Source organism: Hippocampus bargibanti, linkage group LG12, assembly GCF_051943395.1.
Source record: "Hippocampus bargibanti isolate YZ-2025 linkage group LG12, ASM5194339v1, whole genome shotgun sequence".
NCBI classification, from domain to species: domain Eukaryota; kingdom Metazoa; phylum Chordata; class Actinopteri; order Syngnathiformes; family Syngnathidae; genus Hippocampus; species Hippocampus bargibanti.
The window spans coordinates 16,202,753-16,225,741 of record NC_142745.1 but is presented as its reverse complement, the minus strand read 5'-3'; the positions used below and the strand labels follow the sequence as shown (position 1 = coordinate 16,225,741).

Genomic DNA, 22,989 nt, shown 5'->3' with positions numbered 1-22,989 from the left:
ATCTTTCAAGATGACCAGAACAAACGCAGTACCGTAATAAAAATATTGAAATAGATCGAAAAACATTTTTTTTATATAAATAAAACATCAACACGCACGCACACACACTGTGGTCTATCTACAGCTTCGGTCGTAAACTCTGGATGTTTCCGATTCCCCCCCCCCCCCTCCCCAAACCCTTGATTCAAGTGATGAGCTCGGAAAAACCTCTTCTCTTCTGGGTCTTTTTAAAAAATGTGCAAAAACGTTCTATTTCTCCATCCCCCTCGTTTGTAAATATCTACAAGGGTCACTGTGCACTTTTTTTGTTCCTGTCTCCATTAAAAATTGCAGCACTGCGACTGAGGCATTATTGCACTTTAGCGCGCACGCTTGACCTGCTGACCGGGCATATTTCCAGCCAGAGGGACACAAATATTTTCCGTCTGTGCATCGTCTGTAAACGTAATATGTGACGGAACGGCTCCATACATGCATCGTTGACATCGCCACACATCTTGTTATCTGAATGCGTGACGCCACCACAGCTTTGTTAACGCACACCACGGACGGAGCAATGTCCCTGCTGCTGACGCTCTCCAGGCTCGGGGGTTGATTGACATTTGCCTACGTCAGTGATGCTAAAACAAGATTGTGCCGTAAGATGTTGACATGTTACTGACGTTAGTTTGGTGAGTATCACGGTTTCGCTGAAACTGACCGGAAGGCATCATTTCGCCTCTGTTAATGGCAGCAAAAACCGTCCAGTCTCATTTGGTTGTATCGCGCGGTGTATATGGAACACGGCGGGGGGGGGGGGGGGGGGGGGGGGGGGGGGGGGGGCCACAGGTCGTGTAGAAGAAGCTTCAGTCGTGTTGTGTGCTGGTAAGGTTTGGAACAGCCTGAATCCAGTAGGAGGAGTGGAAATGGCCTCTGGTTTTTGTTTTTCTCCACCTACTTACAAAGGGACATCGGAAGTTGGAAGTCAGAGTGTGGATGAAATGTTGCGAATTAAGGATCAGGAATGGAATAAGCGTGTGCAGCGGTGCTCTGCAAAGGACGATGGAGCTCATCCATGTGGGCGGGGGTTCTCAAACTGGGACACAGGGACCCCCAAAGGCTAGAGAGCTCTAGATTGTGCAGTCTGCAAAATAATTTGCTAAAAAAATAAATGATGAAAATCTGCAATTACTTCCTCATATTATTTATTTATTTTGTTTTTTTTTTAACTTTCTGTTACTTCCGAGTTGAGTGAACGCTGGCGCGTGTGGCTACCGCTGCTCACCCGCAGAAAAATATCCTGTGACTAGTGTCCTTGAGAGTTTTGAACAGCGCTTTTAAATGAAATGTATTATTATTATTAGTATTATTAACAAGATTCCTATTTGCCAAAATATGCCCCAAGGGGGCAGCAAAGGATGACTTTTCTATTAGGTAGATGGCGTCTTTGAATGAAGTTCCTCCCTTCATTTCAACATAGTTCGTCAGGATTAAGATGACATCAGATGGCACCAAAGCAATATTAATACTTAATTTGTATATTAATTTTTAATATTTAATAGTAGACAAGGCCTGAGTCAAAGTGCAGTCAATAACATAGAGCATAAAATAAATTACAATTTGGGGGGTATGCAGTTTTGTTGTATTTGTCTCCGTTTTTTTTTTTTTGGTTGGGGTGTATTTCCGTTTTAGAATATGATAAAGGCATTGTTTCTGGAATTAAATATAGAATGGTATAAGAAGGAAATGCACTACTTCAAATTTTGACTTGATCCAAAAATATTTCATCTTGAAATTTTTCTTCTTATAAGATTAGAACTTGATCCTGAGAAAATATGAGTCCCCCCCCACCCCCCAAAAAAAAACATCCAGGATTAATTTTTTCAACATTTTTTTTCTGGGGAATTATGTAACTTTTGTTCCTGTGGTGTGGTTGGGTTTGAGCGGCTGATAATACTGTAGAGTCCCCATGTGGGGAATCAGGAGGTTGGGGTACCCCAAAGGTTTGAGAAGCGCCATTCTAGACGGTGGTGACGGTGAGCAGGGGGCTGGCGCAAAGCATGGGCAGGTCATGGCTGTCCAGTTTGGTCCCATGAGTCAGCAGCTCCTCCACCGTGGTCCAGTCGTCCAACATCTTGCGGTTCCTCAGACGACTCAGTTTCCTCTGGCTCATCTCCAGCACCGTGTTGCAGCGCCCGTCCGCCAATGCGCCGCCCAGTACAGGGGAGCGGGGCGGGCCGGACCCCGAGCCGGATGCCCCCACGCCTCTGGCCTGCTGCTGCTTCTGCTCGCGGGCGAGCAGGAAATGCTCTCTCCTCTCCGTCCGGCTCCAGTAGCGACCCAGCAGCATGTCGGCGCTGGTCTCTTCGTCCGTGCTCATCCCGCTGCGCTCGTCGGCCAATTGCGACGCCCGATCCCTCAGCAGTTGGTTCCTGGACACCCGGGAGATTGTGCTGGCTTTGGGTTGCGGACCGGAAGTCGGCAACTGTGCATCCAGTTGGTCATTCTGTGCATCAGAAGCTGTCGTCTGGGTTGCTCCCATGTGGCCCTCAAGGGTGCTGTAAAGGCCTCGGGCTCCTCCGCCACCACACTGGGAGTGGCGACTCGCCGGCTTGGGCCATGTGTCGTTGATGTCCCCCGGCTGGGCGGGGTGGAGGGCCCCCTGGAAATGCTGTTGCTCCCTGGCCGCTCGGCTCCTTTGCATCTCACGCTCCACCTCCTCTTGAATGTGCACTTCCCGCTCCAGATTTTTATCTATTTGTTGCCTTTCCATTTGCTCGTCTTGCTCCGCCACCAGTGGATCGGGCATCAGGGTCATTTGCTGCCACCAGTCATGGTGGCCGTTGGGGCTGGCATTGTAATGCAGCTCGTGAGCGGTGGGCACCCGGATGTGTGCTGCATGAAAAACAAATGATGAGTCATATCGTCAAACGTGTATTTTTACTTGAGTTTATGACGAGTTTGTTCATAATAAACATTGCGGGCATTCTGTGGCTCATCGTCCATTTAGAGTGGGTATAAACTCCAAATAATTTATGACAATACAATTTAAAAAAAAAGAGGGCAGCTTGAAAAGTAACTTGCACTTATTGAGATGTATATAAATTATTATGGCACAAGCAACTGATTGACTGGCATTTTCAATAACCGGGCGGCGTTTGTCCTGATGTAGTCATAATTTTGCATGACTAGTAGATGCTGAGAAGTGTCTTGCACATTGATGCCCTTGTCCACCAGAGTCAATTTAAAAAATATATATATTTTACTGAATATAAATTCAACTGTGATATACAAAGGGCAACGCACAGTGAAACGGTCAAATGTTCTATCCACAATTTCTCTTTGTTGTTGATAACAAGCATTAAAGGGATACGAAAGGCGTTTTTAACCCACGTCATAGTTTTTTATATTAAACGTATGGGTCGGCGATCGTAATGGTTCAGAGAATATTTTCGCGTGCCCTTCGGTACCTGGGTGCTGCTGTGCAGAGAGAAGGGAAGCCATAACATCCGTCCCGATCTCGGTTTCTTCCGGTAGGCCCGGCTGCAGGACGCCGTGAAGCGGAACCCCTCCGCAGTGGTGCAAGGTGGCGGCGCAATATGAGGGCGAGGCCGGGTGGCTGGCCCTTCGCCGGTACTCTTGCTGCGGGGGGCGGTGATGAAGTGTGCGACTTCTCCGCAGCATCCCCAGCGAGCTGGAACCTTGGGGGTGAGGCTGTTGCACGGGAGCCAGCGGCCTCCGGTGGCTGGAGGGCGTACTGCAGGTGGAGAGGACCGGGCCGCTCAGTCGGGGAGCGGCCGCGTGGCCGTGGGAGGGGTTGAAGAGAGCTCCGCTGCTGGAGCTGTGGCGGTTCAGGCAGGGCCGGTCGGCTTTGTGGAACTGGACTGACGACACCCTGGAAACAAAATTCATGTCAAAATGAGATGCGTGAGTGTTGACCATATTCAGATTAAAACGACGGATAACACGCAATTGTTTTACACTCGTGTCACACTGGTACCCATTTGGTAATTTGTTCGCACAAAACAAATTCCAGTTTCTCTAAATATACACCCACACGAAAGATGATGTGAATAATGCCGTTCATAAAAGGAAACTACAACTTTCTGTTGTGTAAAAATCATGATAATAACTGGGAACTACATTAATTCAAATAAATAACGAGTACTTCCTGTTTTCTTCTTTTACCTTTACATGAATTCAAGTGTACCGCTATCTAGTGGTTGTTTTTTGGATATGCACACGATGTAAACAAGGTCAAACCACAAAACTGTTATTCATTGTAAAAAAAACACACACAAAGCGAAACTGAACTTGGAGCCTGTGCTGGGGCAGGGGCTGACTTTATTGCATCCAGTGGTGTTCCTGTATCCAGTGCTGCCTTGTGTATGAACCCCAGTTCTTCAAATAATAATAATAATAATGTTTGAAATAAACCTACTTCATAGTTTTAACGTTATTCTTATTTTGTAGCCACTCAAGACAGTTTTTCACGTTTGCGCAAGAGATTCTTGGATGTTGCCATGGAGACTAGCTCAGTCTGAGGCAGCCCCTATCGGCTTTCAATGAATGTGGTTTTGGATACAACTGATTTTCTATTCCATGGGCATCACAGTGCGAAGTGGTTTGCGGATTTGGTCTTTGCTTCAGAGGTTAATTCTTAGCGTGTGCGTGACTGCATTATTTCTTGTCTATGTTTTCCCTCCTATCACAAAAACATGCGTGGACACATCGGTGATGCCTCTCATCCACAGGCGTGAATGTCAATGTATTTTTCCTCACCACCAGCCATACCTGAAAAGTCCACGATTGGGCACATCCAAGATGGCCCCAGAGGCCTCCTCCATCCCCATCTGCATGTGCTGACACGGGGGCTGCATGGTGAGCGTCTCGGGAATGGCCTCCAGCAGCTCGCGGTGGCTCATGGGGCAGCTGTCGCGACGCTCCCGCCTCTCGCACGTCTCCCCCTGGTGCTGCAGCCTGGCGTTATAGAGCCGCATGCGCTTCTCCAGCATCCTCTGGAAATGGCGGAACTCGCCGGTGCTGTAGAAGCCCGAATCGCTGAGCTCCGAAGAGATGAAGGACTCAGAGGAAGGCGAGCCGCCACCCCCGGGTCCAAAGACCCCGCAGCTGCCTGGGCCCAATGCTCGGTGGGAGTGGCAATCCTCCAAACCGGCCTCCTCCGTCTCCAGCCCGGAGAGGTCGCCTTGGTGGAGGGACCCGTCGGTCCAGCCAAGGCCACTATCCAGCTCATGGTGGAGGGGCAGAAAGCCCATGGGCTTGTCCAGCATGTAGTCGTCATCGTCCGTCTGCCAGAAGACGGTTAAGGTGAAGTCCGCATTGTTGGCAAAAGTCGGATTGAGCTACGGCGGATACTTTATGTTGGAAAATAAATCTCACAGCACTCCAACATCACGCACACACACACACACACACACACACAGTGACATCAGTCCCCACATCACACAAAAATGCGATATGGGGACCAACGTCAGTATACAGCGTGTGTGTGTGTGTGTGCGTGTATGTATGCGTGTGTTGGTGGAGTCCTGCGAGATTTTTGTCCTTAATAAATGACTATTTTTGGGCCAATGAAATTCTTGCTAAGCGATGACAGACCCATGGCCTTGTTACCTGGCTGTGGTATCCTTTGGGCTCATCTAGGTTGATGTTGCAACATCCCAACAGGCAGTTCTGCCCTTTACTTCTCCGCCTGCTCGCTTCCGGGTCCTGAATGAACAAAAAACATGAAGTATGGGACAAGATCATCTGCATCAATCCACGTCTGGTTGGACACCGTTACCTGGTGGCTCATGTCCACAGTGTCAATTGGAGAGCTGGACAGGTAGCCGTAGTGTCCTCCGTCGCAGTGATCTTGCGGTAGGGACAAGTGCCCAAAATAATGTCTAGGAGGAGAGACAACAATTTTTACAGTCGTACAGTTGGGTTTTTTTTGAGTAGTGGTGGAGAGGACAATAATATCCTATATGTGCTGATGACGAATGTGTCCATCACCTGTCCTGATAGGTGGGGCTGGGAGCATTGAGCCCCGCCGGCATTCTGGGCAGGGGCAGATTGAGGTGCTGTAAATTGAGGGGCAGGGGTTCCCAGGTGCCCCGGGGGTCCACTTCCACACCGCCGCGGCTCCTCTGACTTTTGACCTGCATGGTGACGGGCAGCTGACTGGCTGCGAGGATGCGAAGCGCGTCCCGTTGGCTCAGATGTGCTAGGCTGCGCCCGTTACTTTGCTAAAAGCAAGGGATGGAAAAATAACATGAATTTGAGGGGCGTGGCAGGACTAAATTTGCATACTAAAATGATGATGTGGCAATTAACAGGTGAAAAGAACTCAGGAGCCCTGTAACGTAATTAGCAGTCATTTTTTTTCGGGGCCTTTTATTTGAAGGGACCCATTTATTTGATACAATGGGCGACACGCCGAACTCTGGCCATTTATAACCTGACTATTCCTGTCACAGGTCGAAGGTGTCTGTCTACATGTGGGAAGACTTGGATTTAGATGGATGAAACTCTACATATACTCGAGCAGTGTACATGCTGTTGGGCTGGGAAGAAGGCATCTATTTGAGGTAAGGTCTTAATTTGCTACAGTGGACAACATACTAGGACTCCATAGATCTACAGTGGAATCTGACCAAAGGATGTCCAAAGTCTGGCCTGGGGAACAAATGCGGCCCGTGGTCAATTTTCATCCGGCCCGCATCTTCGGTCATAAAATCAATAACGTCTTGCCCGCATGCAGAATGAAGATATTGAGCAGTAACACTGTTAGCTGCATGTGCCAAGTGCTGCCATCTAGAGGCCCGATTATGAACAGCAAATTAGTATAATAATAATAATAATCCATTTCATTTCTAAGCGACTAATTGACTGAATGAGTAGCCCAATTTTCTAAAATGGTGACAATAAATGATGTCAGTGTTTAAAAAAGTTAAATTAAGTTCATGTTCCCTCTCACTTAAAGGACAACCGACGTCTTCGGACAAGTTGTGTCCATAATTTGTAAAATGGCTTCAAATGACTTCTACTGAGCGTATTTTACAAAGATTCCACCGCATATAGCTATATTTTACTTTTTAAGACTCTTGCTGAATATTCCGGAAGTCTTGTTTTTGAGTTGGTGACGAGTCCGCATGTTACGTCACTGAAGGAACGCCCCTGACCGAAACAAGGACACATTGTAGCTGTCCTTCCATCAATGCATTTTGCTGTAGTTTGGTCTGAAAACGTTGTGTAAGACCACAAAGAGGCAGAAGAGGGCGACAAAACTCCATATAAGGAATTAATCAGCCTGTGGAAACGGTCTTTGTCGCCATGTTCTGCCTTTTTTGGGTGCGACATTTTCCACCCTTGATGCCTCAAAATGACACCGAATAAATTCTTTAATCGATTGCAAACATGTATCCTTTCTTCTTCAGAACTATTTGAATCATATTCATAAATGGATGAGTAACAAGAAAGCATCTTCTCCAAATCTGAAGCCATTGTTTTGATTCTCCAGCAAGGCAAGACGTCTTGGGGTGACGTCACAAACAAGGGGGCGGGACCTTCTGAAACTGGCCACTTCCGTGTTCATTTTTTTTTTGCTGATTTTGGACACTTTAAGTCATTTTTATTGGTGTTTTGCATTTGTTCTGGGTATTTTAGATGCGATAAAACGTTTTTCTGATGTCAGTTAGGAAACAAAAAAGTGACGTCGGTTGTCCTTTAAATGTATTTTAATTAATTGCTGTGATATGTAAAGAATGTCTGCCAATGTTGGCCCCCTTACATTTTTAACACATCAAATCTTGCCCCCTTTACAAAATGTTTGGACACCCCTGGTTTCAGCCTTAGCAGACTTCATGTGATTGTTGGTTCGTGGATGTTTCTGCTCACATGGTCCAATTATAGTTTGTGGGCTTTTATTCTGTCTGGAGGCAAACAGCAGGTGTTCCCTGCTCTTCCTCCTCTGGCTCTTCCTCATCTTCTTTTGACACATGAAAACAAGCTTGCCATGTTCTCAAGTCAAAGATGAAAAAAGAACCCCGCTGATGTCACTGTGATGTAATTGGCCGCATTTGCACATCGCGAAGCGCGATCCGAGAACTGCACGGAAGGTTTTTCTTTTTTGCAGTGTTGCCGATTCAGTCGCACACGCAGACACGCAAATGATAACGTCGTAGCTTCCATCTCAACTGCGGCGCAGTCGTCATTATGCAACTGGGTCAGAACACGGCGTTCTTCCCGTAGACGTTCATGCAGCCTTCTTTCTGGGTTTGCTTGCAGCCTTATGACGGGAGGAAGATGGACGTGGTGCACGCACACACACACATACACACACACACACACACACACACACACACATGGCTCAGCGCACATCAAATGACACGCATGAGCTGCAGCACATCACATCCATGAGTCACCCTCCTCGACTGTCAAATGCACACACACACATATATACACTCACACACACACACAAACACTGACCAACTATTGAGGTCAATGCACTTATCTACATCTTTATTATTGAACTTCCTCACATTAACTCAAAGCACTTCCAAAGAGTTTGCGACTGTTTTGAGTTCAGCGACCTGAGAGTGTCCACCCTCATAAAAATAAACGTCTCCCACGCAAACGAATGGCTCCACAAAGGCCAGTAGAATAAAAATGAGCCAGGTTGGATCTCTCTCTGGAGATCAGGTGCATTGTCCTCTTCAGCAAATAGTCACCTCGCCTCAAATCGGCACTGTGTGCGAATTGAATTAGAGATCTCCGCAATTCAGGTGTCATCCACCAAACATTCTTGCACAATCAATGCTAGTTAGAACAAAGATCTCCAAAGTTGAGGTGCATCTTCAGTTTCAACATGTAAACGCCTGCCAGTCGACATCCCCCGAATAGGCCATCAAATGGAATCATGGTCGTGTTATAGATCTGCAGTGTGATCAACTGAAATCATCAAATAAATGCCTGCTTTTCAGCAAAGGTTTGTAAAATACTACCCAGGTACCGTCGTCCACTTCATGGAATAAATACCTCCCCTCAAATCCAACCAGACCGCCTGAATGTACAGTATAGTGGTCTGGTTTTCACCGCAGTTCACCGGAACATTGCCCACATCAAAACAGGCTATACTAGCATTGCAATGACAATCAACTAGGATCAATAGTAGTCGGGTTCTTTTGTGTTGTTAATTGCCAAGGATATCACAGCAGCAAAGTTATGAAAGGAAGAGGAAAGGAAAGAAAGAAGTAGAAGTTTGTGATGAAATGTAGATAAGACCAGAGCATTGTCATCAAATGGTGAGTATAATTTTGCTTTGTTTGAATGCTGCTGTGCCGATTACCATTTTGTGCTCGGGAGCCTTTTACTGAGCATCTTCATCTTTATTAAGTTCATAGAGTTGCTTGTTCTGTAGACACAAGCCAGTGTCTTCTTCTGCCGGTCCCAAGCCCGGATAAATACAGAGGGTTGTGTCAGGGAGGGCATCCGACGTAAAAGCCGAAAGGAAAAAAAGAAGAATTGGCAAGGATATGTCATCCACTAAAACCGGACATGTCCAAAGTCTGACCCAGGGGCCAAATGCGGTCCGTCATAAAATCAATAACGTCTGGCCCGCTTGTAGAACTAATACATTTGGCGGTAGCGCTATTACCTGCGTGTGTTAAGTGCTGCCATCTAGAGGCTCAATTTGCAACAGCAAATTAGTGGATGAGTCATTGACTGAACGAGCCCCTTAATTTTTTTAAATGCCAAGAATTCCTCTTTTCCTTTCGGCTTTTCCCTTCAAGGGGTCGCCACATCGAATCAGTGTCCTCCATCTTCAAAGGTGTGATTCGCATGTTTGTTTTGGCCAAGCTTTTACGTTGGATGCCGTTCCTGGCACAACCCTCTGTATTTATCCAGGCTTGGGACTGGCACAATAAGACATTGACTTGTGTGGCTATAGAACAAGCACCTCTATGAACTTGATAAAGATGAAGATGCTCAGTTAAATGTTCCCAAACACAAAATGGTCATCGGCACAGCAGCATTCAAACAAAGCAAAACTATACTCAATTAAAGATGTTAATTAAAGTATTTTAAAAAGTGAAGTAAATATTCAATTTCAATGTTCAATGTCAAACCAATGTAGATAGGCATTTTTAAAATGAGCCAAAAACATGCTGAAGTCATTCACTGCCATTCTCAAATTTATTCGGGAATTGAAAAGCATGACGTGCAGCGGCATTCCTGATTTTGTTCGTTTTTTTTTTTTTTTTTTGCAAGGTGGTGCCGATAAAGCGCTGTTCTGACCTCTGGCAATGTTTTTCCTTCCCAGCATTTGCCTTTTATACAGCCGCCCCCCATTTCAAGCTCAGATAACTCCAGACCCATATAACTTGGGAATTAACTCTTTTTTTCCTGATGAAAGAGAAGAGTCCTAAGGTTACTTACGCTGCATTGAATGTTTATGAAAACTCAATATTCTGTGGGTCCTGCAATTTGAGTGAAAATGACAAAAATCCGGGCATTGGAGTGGACACATTTTTGCACATTGTCTGGCAGTGAATCAGTTAAGATAGCTGAAATTAAAATAAAAAAGCAAATGTAACACACAGAATGGCTGGCTAAAATGTATTACAATTAATTGTGAGATGTGAAGAACGTTCGCCAAGCTTATCCCCCCCGACATTTTTAACACACCAAACGCATCCTCCCTTTGCAAATTGTTTGGACAACCCTGACTTAAACAATCGCTTTCCCTTTGGAAAGCGATAACAGGTGGGTGCCACTTGGTCGCAGCAATTATATTTTGTCACATCGTGTCTGCCCAAAAAAGACCTTCCTCGATTCTTATGTCCAAGCAGTCAAGATGAAATACTTAAATTGTCATTTTAAAAGCAGAATTCCGGCGGCGAACATCGATAAATGCGTCCCTCATATGATGGCGAGGTGGTGTGTACGCACAATCCCGCACACATGCACAAGCACACAGACATACGCAGAACTGGATTGAGATGCACAAAATGGCTGACATAGTCCATGTTTCTTTCAAAACACACATCATGATGCGAACATATGCACTCATATTTTAAAGAGCCCAAAAAGAAAAAGTTTGCAGCTATGTAAATACTGAGCCAATCTGGAGGACTACGAAATGGACGGATTTCACACGCACATTCCTTAGCCCAACCGTTGTTTGGTGGTACTCACTGCTGCGTCGCCCACCCACGGTGCCGAGAGCCAGCAGCCCATGATGAAAGATGCCGCTGCTCTTGTGCAAATGAACAACCACTGGTCTCCTCTTCCTCTTACTCGCTTCTGATGTCACGTCACAATTCCACTGCGTTCTCCTCGTTCATTTCCTCAGGATCTCTGCATCCCGCCCCTCCCCCTCCTCCATCATCACGGCCCCGAAAAACCCGCCGTCAAAGTACCCGCACATCCATGAAGCACTGCAAAAGCGCGAAAGTGATGCGTGAGGCAGGGAGTCGAGGGCGGGGGCTGGGGGGGGAAACACAGAGCCGGGAGGAATCCGATTGGTCACCTGCTCGGACCGAGAGCCAATCGGGGATGCTGCGGGCTCCTTTGGGATGTCATCGCCTGCGAAGGAGAAGCGACGTGTGCAAATGGGGGTAGCCTGGATGCGGAGACGAATGCAGAGGAAACACTTTATCCATCTTCACAGAATGTGAACGTTTCCCTTTGACACAGAGGCTTGAGTTTTTAACCTTCACTTTTTTATTTTGGAGGGTCTCTATGTGAAACAAGCGACTTACTGTCTTTGTGTTCCCCTTCTACAGTGATGTCAGTTTTCGGCATTTTTACCCCTGTTGCCATACTGTCGTCACGACACCGACTCTGAATGGTCGAAACCAAGTCAACATGGCAATTTTCCATCTTTGCGGGCATCGTATCCCAGCTGTAAAAGAAACAGGATAAAGTCACGCGCTTTCACACTGTTACACCTCACGCTCACGTGCTTGAAGCCTTCCATCACAATTACCGATCTCGCCCTAGTGCGTCAGTTGCTATGGATACCAACCCAGTATATGCGTGCGTGTGTGCGCGCGTGCGTGTGTGCGCGCGTGCGTGTGCGCGCGCGTGTGTGTGTGTGTGTGTGTGTGTGTGTGTGCGTGCGTGTGTCTGTGTGTGTGTACGTGTGTAACTGTGTACTGTATGTTTGCTTGAGGTAGCTGCAATGCATCATGGTGCCTTCTCTGAGCTCTGCCATTTCAGGGCTGGAGAAGGAAGAGGGGGAGTGTCCCTCTCCCACATGCACGCACACAGTGTCTCAGACCTGCCTGTCTATTAATGGAACACACACTTGCTGTTGCTAAGTGAGAGGATGCACGGATGCACTCCTATAAATGAGAATGCAGGGTAGCATCGAGCAGGTCACTGTTGGGCGTGGACAGCAAATAGTCTTCCAACTCTATTTTCTCTCCACATTCAATGATCAGCCAAAGCAATGAACCAAATTGTGCCACTTTAAGTATGTGTATGGGTGGGGGGGGGGGGGGTGCAGGGTACAGTTTTTGGAATATTCGGTTGGAAATCCAGCTGTGATTTTAAATAGCGGACGAATGGAAAATCTGCGAAAGATGATCCCGGTTCGAGAGGAGGGACACACGCAGTTATGGGGATTGGTGATTTTCTACCTCTTGCCTTTAGAGGGCGGTGACGAGTAGTAGACGGGGAAAGGAAAGAGCTGTTTTTGTTCTTTTCTAGACATAAAATGGTTTGTTTTCAATTGTATACACCATGACACTTAATAGAAGTCATCTAAAAATTATTCGGCACTTTTTTTTATCGTTTTCAGTTCAAGAAATTATCGCTTAAGTGGACACCCTAAAATGAGATTGTGTGATTAACTACTTTGGTAAACATTCACCTGTGTATTGAAACATACACAATGCATAATCAAATCTATGTGTATTAATACGAGGTAAATGACAAAAGTATCGTTCTTTTTTTACACGCAATTAATTACTGTAGTCAAAACGATACTGTTTGTCTTAACCGGCTACCCGTAGCCTAGTGTTTCAGGCGCTCTTCAGATTGGTAAAAAAAAACTAAACTCTCTTGTGATTGGTCGGATTTTTTCATTTGCATGAAGAGCACAGGGACAAACAAACTAACTTTTTCATTTCGCTTGTCTTACTACCTGCGTCATTTAAATTGAGAATAATAATGTTTAAACGATGCGTTAGCTTGACGCTCATTTGGCTTCGTGAATGAATGATGTAGATGCATTTAGGTGTAACAACGCGGTTTCACATCGTTCAAACATCTCGTTGACTGGGATTGTTAGCTTAGCAGCCGGCTAAACTTTCGTTTGTTGTGGTAATTCGGTAGTTTTGTAAATCAGAAGTGGACAGGACCAGACTCAAAGGTAAATACGCCTAAACGTTCTTCAAAAGATCAGTACGGTTAGGATAAAATAATTGGAATGTCTTTTAAAACGTTTCGGAAATTTAATTTCGAAAATACCAACGTAGTATTAGTTCAATGCAACGCCATCTCTAAAAACTATAAACACAGTTCAGCAGTTTTTGTTTTATTTCATATTCCAGAATTTTCACTGATAAATGAGGGAAGTGGGCATCTTCAAAATGTAAATGCAGGAAAACCGTTGAAGTCACAATTAATGGCTGTGGTGAACATTATTTCAATTATTTGTGGCCGTTGTTTGCTTCAAAAAAACCATAAACTCTACCCCCAATCTCATGAATAGATCTCTGTGGATTTCTGCTTTTAGTATGGCCTTTCCTCCCTGCAAACGCCTCCGTGGCCTGAACCAGGATGTCCCAAAGTCGGATCCTGTCGAAGTCGACCCCTTTGGGGACGATGGCGACTTTACGCAGGATGACCTGGACGAGATCGACATAATTGCCTCGCAGGCTATTGGCTTGACTACCGTGCCGGTTCTCGGATCCAAAGATGCAAGTAAACCTGTATTGCAACAAGCGCACGGGTCAGGATTTCAACCCTCCACCAGAGAGCACACAGGCAATTTTGGTGACAAGAGAGGACACTTGGGGGCATCCGACAAACAACCAACGGGTGAGTTATGTGCCGACATGTTTTTCTCTGCAGGGGAAAAACTGGTTCGACACCATTGTATGTTTTAATTATTTTGGACGGAAGGGGGTCCAGGCAACAGGCCTGGGGAGATTGGTGCCCACCAAGAGGACTCCTACATCCTGCTACAGGCTCAGCATGCAGATCTCCGGAGGAAGGTGAGCTGGTGCGTCTTAAAATGCCCACAATGGAGGCGGAACACAGCGGCGGGATGTCTGTAGTCTATTTGTGTCGTCTGGCCAGCTGAAAGAGGTGGAGGAGGAGATAATGTCGAAAAACGGTGAAATCCGGGTCCTCAGGGACTCCCTGAGAGGAGCCCGCCAGGAGAAGGAAACCCAGAGGCAAGCCCTCGCCCTGCTGGAGAGGCAGAAGCAGAGAGAGCAAAGCGATAAGGAGAAGGAGCTCAATAAGAAGGCAAGTACAATCTGCTATTTGCGACTTGCAATTTTATTCACTGAAAAAAAATTCAACCATTACCATTTCTGTGCTGAGGCCATCTTGTGGTGTGACAAGGACGTATGAGAAGCTTCAGCTCAGTCAAAGTAATTATTTGCCCATGTCTTAAGGCATTTTGCGATCAAAGGTATGTGTTAAGATGAGTATAAGAGCTCCTTTTTAACAAAAGTGCCTTGTTATGGCTTCAGCTGTTGTTAAAGCGCTATATAATTCAACATGTATTGTAAGTCTTTTGTCTTTTGGCATCACTGTGGGACCGAACAATGTCGAAGGTAGTTCAGGGGCTTCATTGTCCAAAAAGTAGTGCTTTGGGATGTTCTCATGTTTTGTCTTGGGGCTGAGGAACTATATTGAAGTGAGTTGAGGAACTTCACATCGACTAAAGTTGTGATTTGGCACCATCGTGCAGTATCTTGGTGCCGAGGAACTCTGTTAAAGTGAGTTTAGGGACTTAATTTATGCCAAAATGGTGCTCTGGCACAAAAGAGCTTGTTGAAGTGAATTGAGGAGCTTCAGTTTGAGTAAAGTTTGATTTTCCATCATTCTCATCATTTATCGGTAATTTCGAAGTACAGTGATACCTCCGCTGATGAATGCTTCATTTTACGAACTTTTCACGAACATTAAATTCGCAAGCATATAGTCTCGGCGGACGAACCAAACCACACGGCACCATGGTGGCTGACGGACTAGTTTTCGGCAGACCAAACCACACGGTCGAACAGCGCCACAGTGGCTGGCGGACTAGTTTTCGTCAACCCCTTTCTTTGAGTGCGGATGTGGTTTTGCTATTATGGGACTGAAAAAGACCACACCACAGACTAGTGTTAAGCGGAAGAAGACACAAAAGAAAATTACGGTCGTGCTGAAGAACGAGATAATCGAAAAACGCGAGCGAGGTGTGCGTTTGTGTGGCTTAGCGTCCCAGTACCATTACGTTAAGTCGACCATTGCTACCATCCTTAACAAGGAAGCTATGAAGGGTGCGTGTGTGGATAACGGTGTGTCTGTGTTGTCTAAGCAACGGTCTCAAGCAATAGAAGAGGTTGAAAAACGTCTGTTGATTTGGATTAACAAAACGCAGCTAGCAGATGACAGTGTGAGTGAGAGTATTATCGCAGAGAAAGAACGGCAACTTCACTTGATTATCATCAAGAGGCAACTACATCGACCAACACAAAGGTAAATAAAACGACTTTATTATACTGTACAGTTTATTTCTTTAATTGCAATACAATAGCACATTTATTATACATAAAATAGGGTATATTGTTTTGTAGTTTTAAGGCTTATTTAGTAGAACATTATGTTTTATGGGCTCCTAGGAACAGATTATTCTCATTTTAATGGTTTCTTATGGGAAATAAATGTTCAGAAGACGAACTTTTCACTTTACACACACTTTCTGGGAACCAATTAAGTTCGTGAGCTGAGGTATCACTGTATTCGGATTCAAGTACAACAAGACCGCAAAAGCCCCTTGGTTGGGTGTGACAACCAGTCCACCATGTTTTGCTTGCAGGTTCAGTCGCTGCAGTCGGAGCTGCAGTTCAAAGAGGCCGAGATCAACGAGATGAAGATCAAACTGCTGAGCGCCGACAGGAGCAAGCCGGCGTCGCCGCTGCTGCGTGACAGGTCGCTCCTCCCGTCTTTGTTGGGGGTTAAAATGCGCTCCCATTTGGCGTGAGATGCCAACATCGAGCTCAAGTAAAAGTAACAACATTTGTGTGTCTGTTGCTTAGCTCCAAAGTACCCAACGGGCTTTCCCTTCTGCGCGGCAATAGCGACTCCTCTTCGGCGACGGGAAGCGGCTTCATCACCAAGGAGACGTTCACTGCGGCGCTCAAAACTCCTGGCAAGACGCACGGGGACGGTGTGTCGCGGGACCCGTCGCCATGGGGTGGGGTGACATCGGGCCGCGTTGAAATGAAATTTCTCGTGGTAATTTTGCAGGTGTTGACAAGCAGGAAGTAGCCTGGCCCGATCCGTTCCAGTGCGACCGGCCGCCACTCCAACTGCACCGAGGTCGGTTGTAATTTTTATTGTGAGCTCACTCGTGGTCATCGAAGGTTCATTCGTCTCAGCGGAAAAGGGGTTGGAGGCATTAGTACCCGAACGATTATCCGCCGTTCTGTCTCTTGGTCCATAGGTGGCGTCCTGTTGGGCTTGTTGCTGCAGCAGCCGCTGTCTCCAAGCAGTTTTTGCCTTTCGCGCCTGCTGTCCATCAACCCGAGTGATGCCTTCTTGACGCCCAAGCCCGACTCAGCCACCGCTAACAGGGACTTGAGGTCTTAACGCATGCCCACTTTTACAATAATGTGTGTGTGTGTGAAATGGCATGTACAGTATGTATGTGTGATATTTATGTCAAATGTGGCTGTTTTATTATATTTTATTTTTTAAGGTTGGCCGGTACGGGCAAGAAGAAAGGCAGAGCCCCCCAAACTCCCTTCAGTCCAATCCAGAGTTTGGCGATAACGGGACTCAACATGCTGAGTCAAAGTCAACCTGCGGCAGCCGACACTGAGCGCCAACGCGGGTGCGCCCTACACGTCATCGCTTTGTCCTCCCGTGGCCAAAAGCTATACATGCTGCTGTCGGGGAAGGAGTCCTGAGAATTAATCTGGATCTGAATTAATCTGTCTTTCGATTAAACTGTTTCATTTGATAGAGTACTTTCAGTGTTTTTAATCGATCCGTTTATTTTTACTTTCACCCCATCAATCAAACAGATTGTGTACATCTGATATGCCGAAAATAGATTAGATTGGATTAGATTGGACCAGGTTGGATTGCATTAGATTACACTAAATTGGATTACATTAAATTGGGTTACATTAGATTAGATTGCTTTACATTAGATTGAGTTACATTAGATTAGATTGTATTAAATTAGATTACATTAACCTTTATTAGTCTCACAGTGGGTAAATTCACATTTCACCGCAGCAAAATCACGAAAGGAAAGGAAAAGGGAGAAGTAGAAGAACAAAATATAGGAGGTGCTGTCAAGGCAGCCACTTTTGCGGCGCCATCTTGAATTCAAAATAAATAAGATCCGTGTGTTTGTGTGTGTGTGCAGGTGTCCTGGGGCGGTGCTTCTGCTCCCGCTGCTGGACATGCACTTATCTCACCTCTGCCGAGCCCTGGAAACACGGGGTGAGGCACAGGAACAACGCACCACCGCCACAGCACCGGGGAGGCTGGATGAGGTAGACGCCGTTAATCTGGAAGAGGCGGGGCTTGCAGCCCTGAGGATCCTCTACCTGCTCATAAACCACAGTGACGAGGTTTGCTGACACGGCACATTAATGCGTGAGTTTGTGCGTCTGAGAAAACACGAAGCTTTACATGCTTGGTGCGCTACAGGTGGTCCACGCAGTTCTTTCAACACAAAGTGAAGGCGGCACTGAAAACCAAATATTGGGACACAGAAAGCGCAAAGTACGCTTTGGATTTCAGGACCCTGGGTGAAAATGATGTTTTGTCCGCTTTCATGCTGATGGCCGTGAATTGAAATCAAACTCTGTTGTGTCAGAGCGATGGGGCGATCGCGATGGAGGCTCTTGGCTCCCACCTTGACTTGCTGCAGTTGGTGTTGCGCTTCTGCCACGCCATCACGGGGGAAGGAAAACTGGAGGAGATGACGGTCGGCGCCGTGAAGGTCGCCGGCATCTTGATTGAGAGGACGCCACACACACATGCTGACCGGTGGGTAACACTTGTTTTGGCACCATTTTTTTGGGCCGGGCTGATTGTATAAAAACTTATTTTCTTTCTTTTTAAATACCGTATTTTCACGACCGTAAGGCGCATATAAACATCTCTGATTTTTTTCAAAATGTGCAGTGCGCCCTGTAGTGCAGTGCGCCGAATGTGCGGACGTATTAGAGACCACCATGAGGACGTGGTAGAGAACATGAGGGGGGTGCGTGGGCGTGGGTTGTGTATAAAAGAACAGGTACGTATGTGCTTTATGCAGAACATTGCTGTTCGAACAACCCTGAAAATGGCAAAGAGACATGGTTATGAAGCTCAGTTTAAACTGAAGGCTATCAGCGACGCCGAGGAACATGGGAATCGAGCCGCCGCGAGAGAATATAAAGTTAACGAGTCGATGGTTCGCAAGTGGAGGAAGCTGGAGAACGAACACAGACAGGTGAAGAAGACTCAGCTGAGTTTTCGCGGACATAAAGCAGTTGGAGGAAAGGCTCGAGCAATGGATCGTCGAGCAAAGAGCGAGCGGAAGGAGCGTTTCGACTGTCACCATCCGACTCAGAGCAGTAACGCTAGCGGAGGAAATGAAAATTGAACATTTCTGAGGAGGTCCATCTTGGTGCTGGCGTTTTATGAAACGGTGCCATTTTTCCATCCGGACCAGAACTACGGTTGCGCAGCAACAGCCGGCGGATTATTCAGAAAAGTTGGCGAACTTCCGGTCCTACTGCGAGAAGCACATCGCCGACAAGCGCATCCAGCCGAGCCACAAAGCCGAAAAGGGCTGGATGTACGAGGATATGATGAAGGAGTGGCTGAGGCAGGTGTATGTAAGGAGACCGGGAGGTTTTTTCCACACATCACCGTCACTTCTGATTTGTGACTATGCGAGCGCATCTCACAGACAATGTGAGGCAGAACGTGAAGCGGATGAACGCTACGCTTGCTGTGATTCCGGGTGGGTTGACCAAGGAACTCCAACCGCTGGACCTCGGTGTGAACCGGCCGTTCAAAGTGAGGCTAGAGCGGCGTGGGAGCGATGGATGACCGAAGGAGACCACAGCTTCACGAAGAGTGATAGGCGGCGTTGGGCGAGTTACGCCACAGTTTGCAAATGGATTGTGGATGCTTGGGCTAACGTGTCTGCTGGCAGTGAGGAAAGCGAACCTGCCATGTTGGATTTAGCGCAACTGTTCGATTCTGTTACCGGTAATGTGCTTGTTTTCACCATGCCGACGCCTATTGAGCGATGATTACAAAATGTTCTTACTTTGTCATTAATAAATAAAGCACTACCAAACTCAGTTTTGCTCCCGATCTGTTTTTTAAATACGCCTGTATATTGTGATAAGGCGGACGCCCGTATGGCAATAGAGGATATGTACCGGTATATAAAACTTGCGTCCTTTCATCCGGTGCGCCCAATGTGTGCGTTAAATATAGAAATGGCACACATAAATGAGACTGCGCCTTTTCACACGGTGCGCTCTTTGGTCGTGAAAATACGGTACTATTTTTTTTAAATGCACATTATCCATCTATCCCCAGCTTGCAATGTGTGCTGAAGGCGCTCTATTCATGCGTGTCGGCACACCGCAAGCCTCGCGTGCTCGCCGAGTGCACCGCCGCCTTGACACGCGCGTATGACCACGCCTCACTGACTCGGCAACTCTGTTCCCATCACGGTGAGAATTCCTTCCAAGTACGACATCACCAAAAAGCCGCTGAACGTTCTGCTTTCCTTTTGTTGCGGTTGTGAGTGTTTATCGCCTCCACGTAAGGCCGCACCGCAAACACGTTTTGTGTTTCTCCGCAGAACCCTGCGTCATCTTGAGGCTTCTGCAGCACGTGCGAAAAAGACCCCTTAAGAAGGTGGCGTCGCATGCCGAGCACATCCGGCTGGAACTGCAGGTGCTCGGCTCATTCCGCCGGGATAATTTTTGGTGTTCTGTCACGCTACCACTGGAGACATTCATTAATTCATCCATCCACTTACTTGCTTACTTACTTGCACCTGGTTGCGTGCTTAAGTGCTTGAGTGCTTACGTGCTGGCGTAGGTACTTGCTTAGGTACTTATGTACTTACTTACCTATGCACTAACTTATGTACTTACTTACCTATGTACTTATTTATAGAACTAGTTTATATACTATATCTTTCGGCTTTTCCCTTCAAGGGGTCGCCACAGCAAATCAGTGCCCTCCATCTTTAGAGGTTTGATCCACATGTTTGTTTTGGCCAAGCTTTTACGTCGGATGCCCTTCCTGACGCAACCCTCTGTATTTATCCGGGCTTGGGACCGGCACAAGAAGACTTATGCCCCTTTGTGGCTACAGAACAAGCAACTCGCTCAGTAAAATGCTCCCAAACACAAAATGGTAATTGGCACAGCAACATTCAAAATAAGCAAAAACTATACTCACCATTTAATGACAATGTCATATATATATATATATATATATATATAATATTTTTTTCAATAGATGGTTTGAAAGGGGAGTAAAAAAGGCTATTTTCATAAAACAGCAAAATCCTTCCCTTAACCGCCATGGTGGGGTGAGGTTCAATTTGGATCGTTCGTACAATATGAGGTGATACCAGGGCAAATTGGGAAATCAGGCCAGTTGTCAGTCAGGACAATAGAAGTAATCAGTGGAGCCGCAGGGATTAGTCCTCTGCTCCCCCCAACCTGAGAGCAGTGATCAATCATAGCAGAGTCCGGCACCGCCACGTCAGGACAGTAGGGATATATATATATAGGGCCCAAACTACCAGCAAGACTTTAGTTTGCTGACAAAGTTTCTTGGATAAGAAGCGAAACGTATGACACCTTCAAATTTGTACAGATGACGGCTGAAGAAACCTTTTCATCGATGGACCACTCCTGTACGACTGAGAGCTTACACAGACGTATTGTATTGTATCTATCAATCTAATTAATTTTATTTTATGGTCTCCACTAGGTCGTGCGATTGTTGAACTGGCTCTCTCAGTCAGCAGAGAGCTGGCAGAACAGCAGTTGCCAGTGCAACATCGAGGTAACACACGCACACACACACACACACACACACACACACACACACACGTGCACATTGACTGAAACATTTGGACAATATGTATTTTTTTGCCCCTATACATGCGTTGTCAAGCAATATTGACAATGATGAAGTATAATAGTGTCTTGTAATAATACAATAAAAAACAAACCTGAAAATAGTAAACAAAATGGCATTGTTCAAACTGTGTCAGGTGGTTCAGACGTCGGTGATCATTCTCCATCGTCAGTGGTTGGAACTTTATGACTCTCCGGAGCCAATGGACAGGTCACCCGGTGTCGACCCCTGGCGGTTACAGAGTGACTGGTGGCGCAACCCGCCGGCATCGCTACTGCGCGAGTGCGTGCTTCTCCTTCACCGGCTGCTCCACCATCACCCTGGATTCTCGGCCAGTTGCAGGCCGCTGCTGCACATGTATGACCAGGCCATCCCCGCCTTGCGGGACGTCTTCAGGAAGATTCCTGACCTCAGCGAGAGCGAAGGTAGGCCTAAAATTAGGGATGTTTTTTCTTTCCAAATTTTAAATGGAAATTAACAACATAATGGAAGAATGCCAAGTTGTGGTCGGGTCTGACACATTTTGATGTTATTTCCCCCAAAAAGGAACATTTCCCGATGAGTCATTTTTTCAATGAGGCTCATTTTTATAAAAAGGAAATGTGTGTGGAATTAATTGTTTTTATATGAAGCATTACTTTCCTAGATTTTCTGGGGGTTTCCTATAAAAAAAATAAAAGAATGCGCCACAGGTTTTTGCCGGGTCGCATTTTTGTGGCATTTTGTGATTATTATTTTTCCTCCATATCCGTCAGAGCTGGCCTTTGAGGAAATCTGCCGTCAAGAATGCGACGACACCGACGACATGGACACTGAGTCCAGCTCCTGATTGGTTCATCTCCTTGATCGATAGTCCAAGTGCAGCCAGAAAGATGGAAGAACCAGGCACTCAAATCCATTTAAGCAATAAACGGGATTCTCAATATGCCTTTGATTTTCTTTCATATGGCTTTTAATCAGGGAATCGGCTGCATCCGATTCTTAGTGTAATTAGAATTCTGAATAAGTATTAGGATTAGTATTGTGGGTACGTTACAACTGGAACTAAAGAGGTTTGCTTGTACAGTATTAATACTGGAAATAGACCACAAATTATGATCCCAAAACACATCAACAGATTCAACTTCATTACATTGCTGTTTAAAATATATATGAAATGTTTATATTACTTATAAAAACCCTTTATTAAATATGAACAAAATAAGTCTTATCGTTCATATGAGACATGGAGAATACTTGGGCGGTGGTTCTTAACTTTTTTACAGGTACCGAACCCAACCAGTTAATATGTACATTCGCGGAACCCTTCATGAGTAAAAAAAAAAAATGCATACATATATTTTTTATTCAATAAATAAAAAACACTGATTAAAATGTTTTTTTGTTTGTTTTTTGTACGACGTACTTTCGCGACATTCACAGACAGGCTGACGACGACATTCCCCTCAGCAATGTCATGTGATCATCTGCAACCAATGTGGCCAATCTCATGACTGATTAACACATTGATTCTCACCTGTGTATGTTGCGCTCTCCACTATGGTGAGGGAGATACGGTGTTGTGGGATCCAGAAAAAAAAACAAGACAAGCAGTATTTTCTTAGTTCAGTACCTAGCGGTTCGTGCGTGGCTCCTGGCTGGTTCTGTACTTTG

At 46.0% G+C, this 22,989-nt stretch overlaps 2 protein-coding genes across 3 annotated transcripts; one reads left to right on the top strand and one right to left on the bottom strand.

Moving 5' to 3' along the window:
* Positions 1-1,126: 1,126 nt before the first annotated feature.
* LOC148890720 (uncharacterized) lies at positions 1,127-12,059 on the bottom strand. Its single transcript, XM_089010973.1, has 9 exons — positions 11,745-12,059; positions 11,513-11,605; positions 11,179-11,420; positions 5,995-6,227; positions 5,783-5,885; positions 5,614-5,709; positions 4,774-5,288; positions 3,450-3,874; positions 1,127-2,874 (listed from the first exon to the last, which is right to left on the bottom strand). The coding sequence occupies exons 3-9, from the start codon at positions 11,218-11,220 to the stop codon at positions 2,000-2,002; spliced, it is 2,289 nt and encodes a 762-aa protein (XP_088867099.1). The 5' UTR covers positions 11,221-11,420; positions 11,513-11,605; positions 11,745-12,059; the 3' UTR covers positions 1,127-1,999.
* Positions 12,060-13,086: 1,027 nt separating this feature from the next.
* On the top strand, positions 13,087-22,695 carry atrip (ATR interacting protein). Of its 2 annotated transcripts, none has more exons than XM_089011081.1 (17): positions 13,087-13,360; positions 13,727-14,031; positions 14,125-14,207; positions 14,293-14,463; positions 16,028-16,140; positions 16,248-16,378; positions 16,459-16,530; positions 16,655-16,793; positions 16,910-17,044; positions 17,588-17,795; positions 17,875-17,949; positions 18,044-18,216; positions 19,771-19,907; positions 20,039-20,133; positions 21,187-21,261; positions 21,473-21,761; positions 22,092-22,695. In XM_089011081.1, exons 2-17 carry the CDS (start codon positions 13,728-13,730, stop codon positions 22,163-22,165), a joined length of 2,274 nt encoding a protein of 757 aa, XP_088867207.1. In that variant the 5' UTR covers positions 13,087-13,360; position 13,727; the 3' UTR covers positions 22,166-22,695. The 2 variants fall into 2 exon arrangements, with proteins under 2 accessions (XP_088867207.1, XP_088867206.1); XM_089011080.1 differs by having other exon boundaries at positions 14,116-14,207; positions 22,092-22,694.
* The last annotated feature ends 294 nt before the right edge of the window (positions 22,696-22,989 follow it).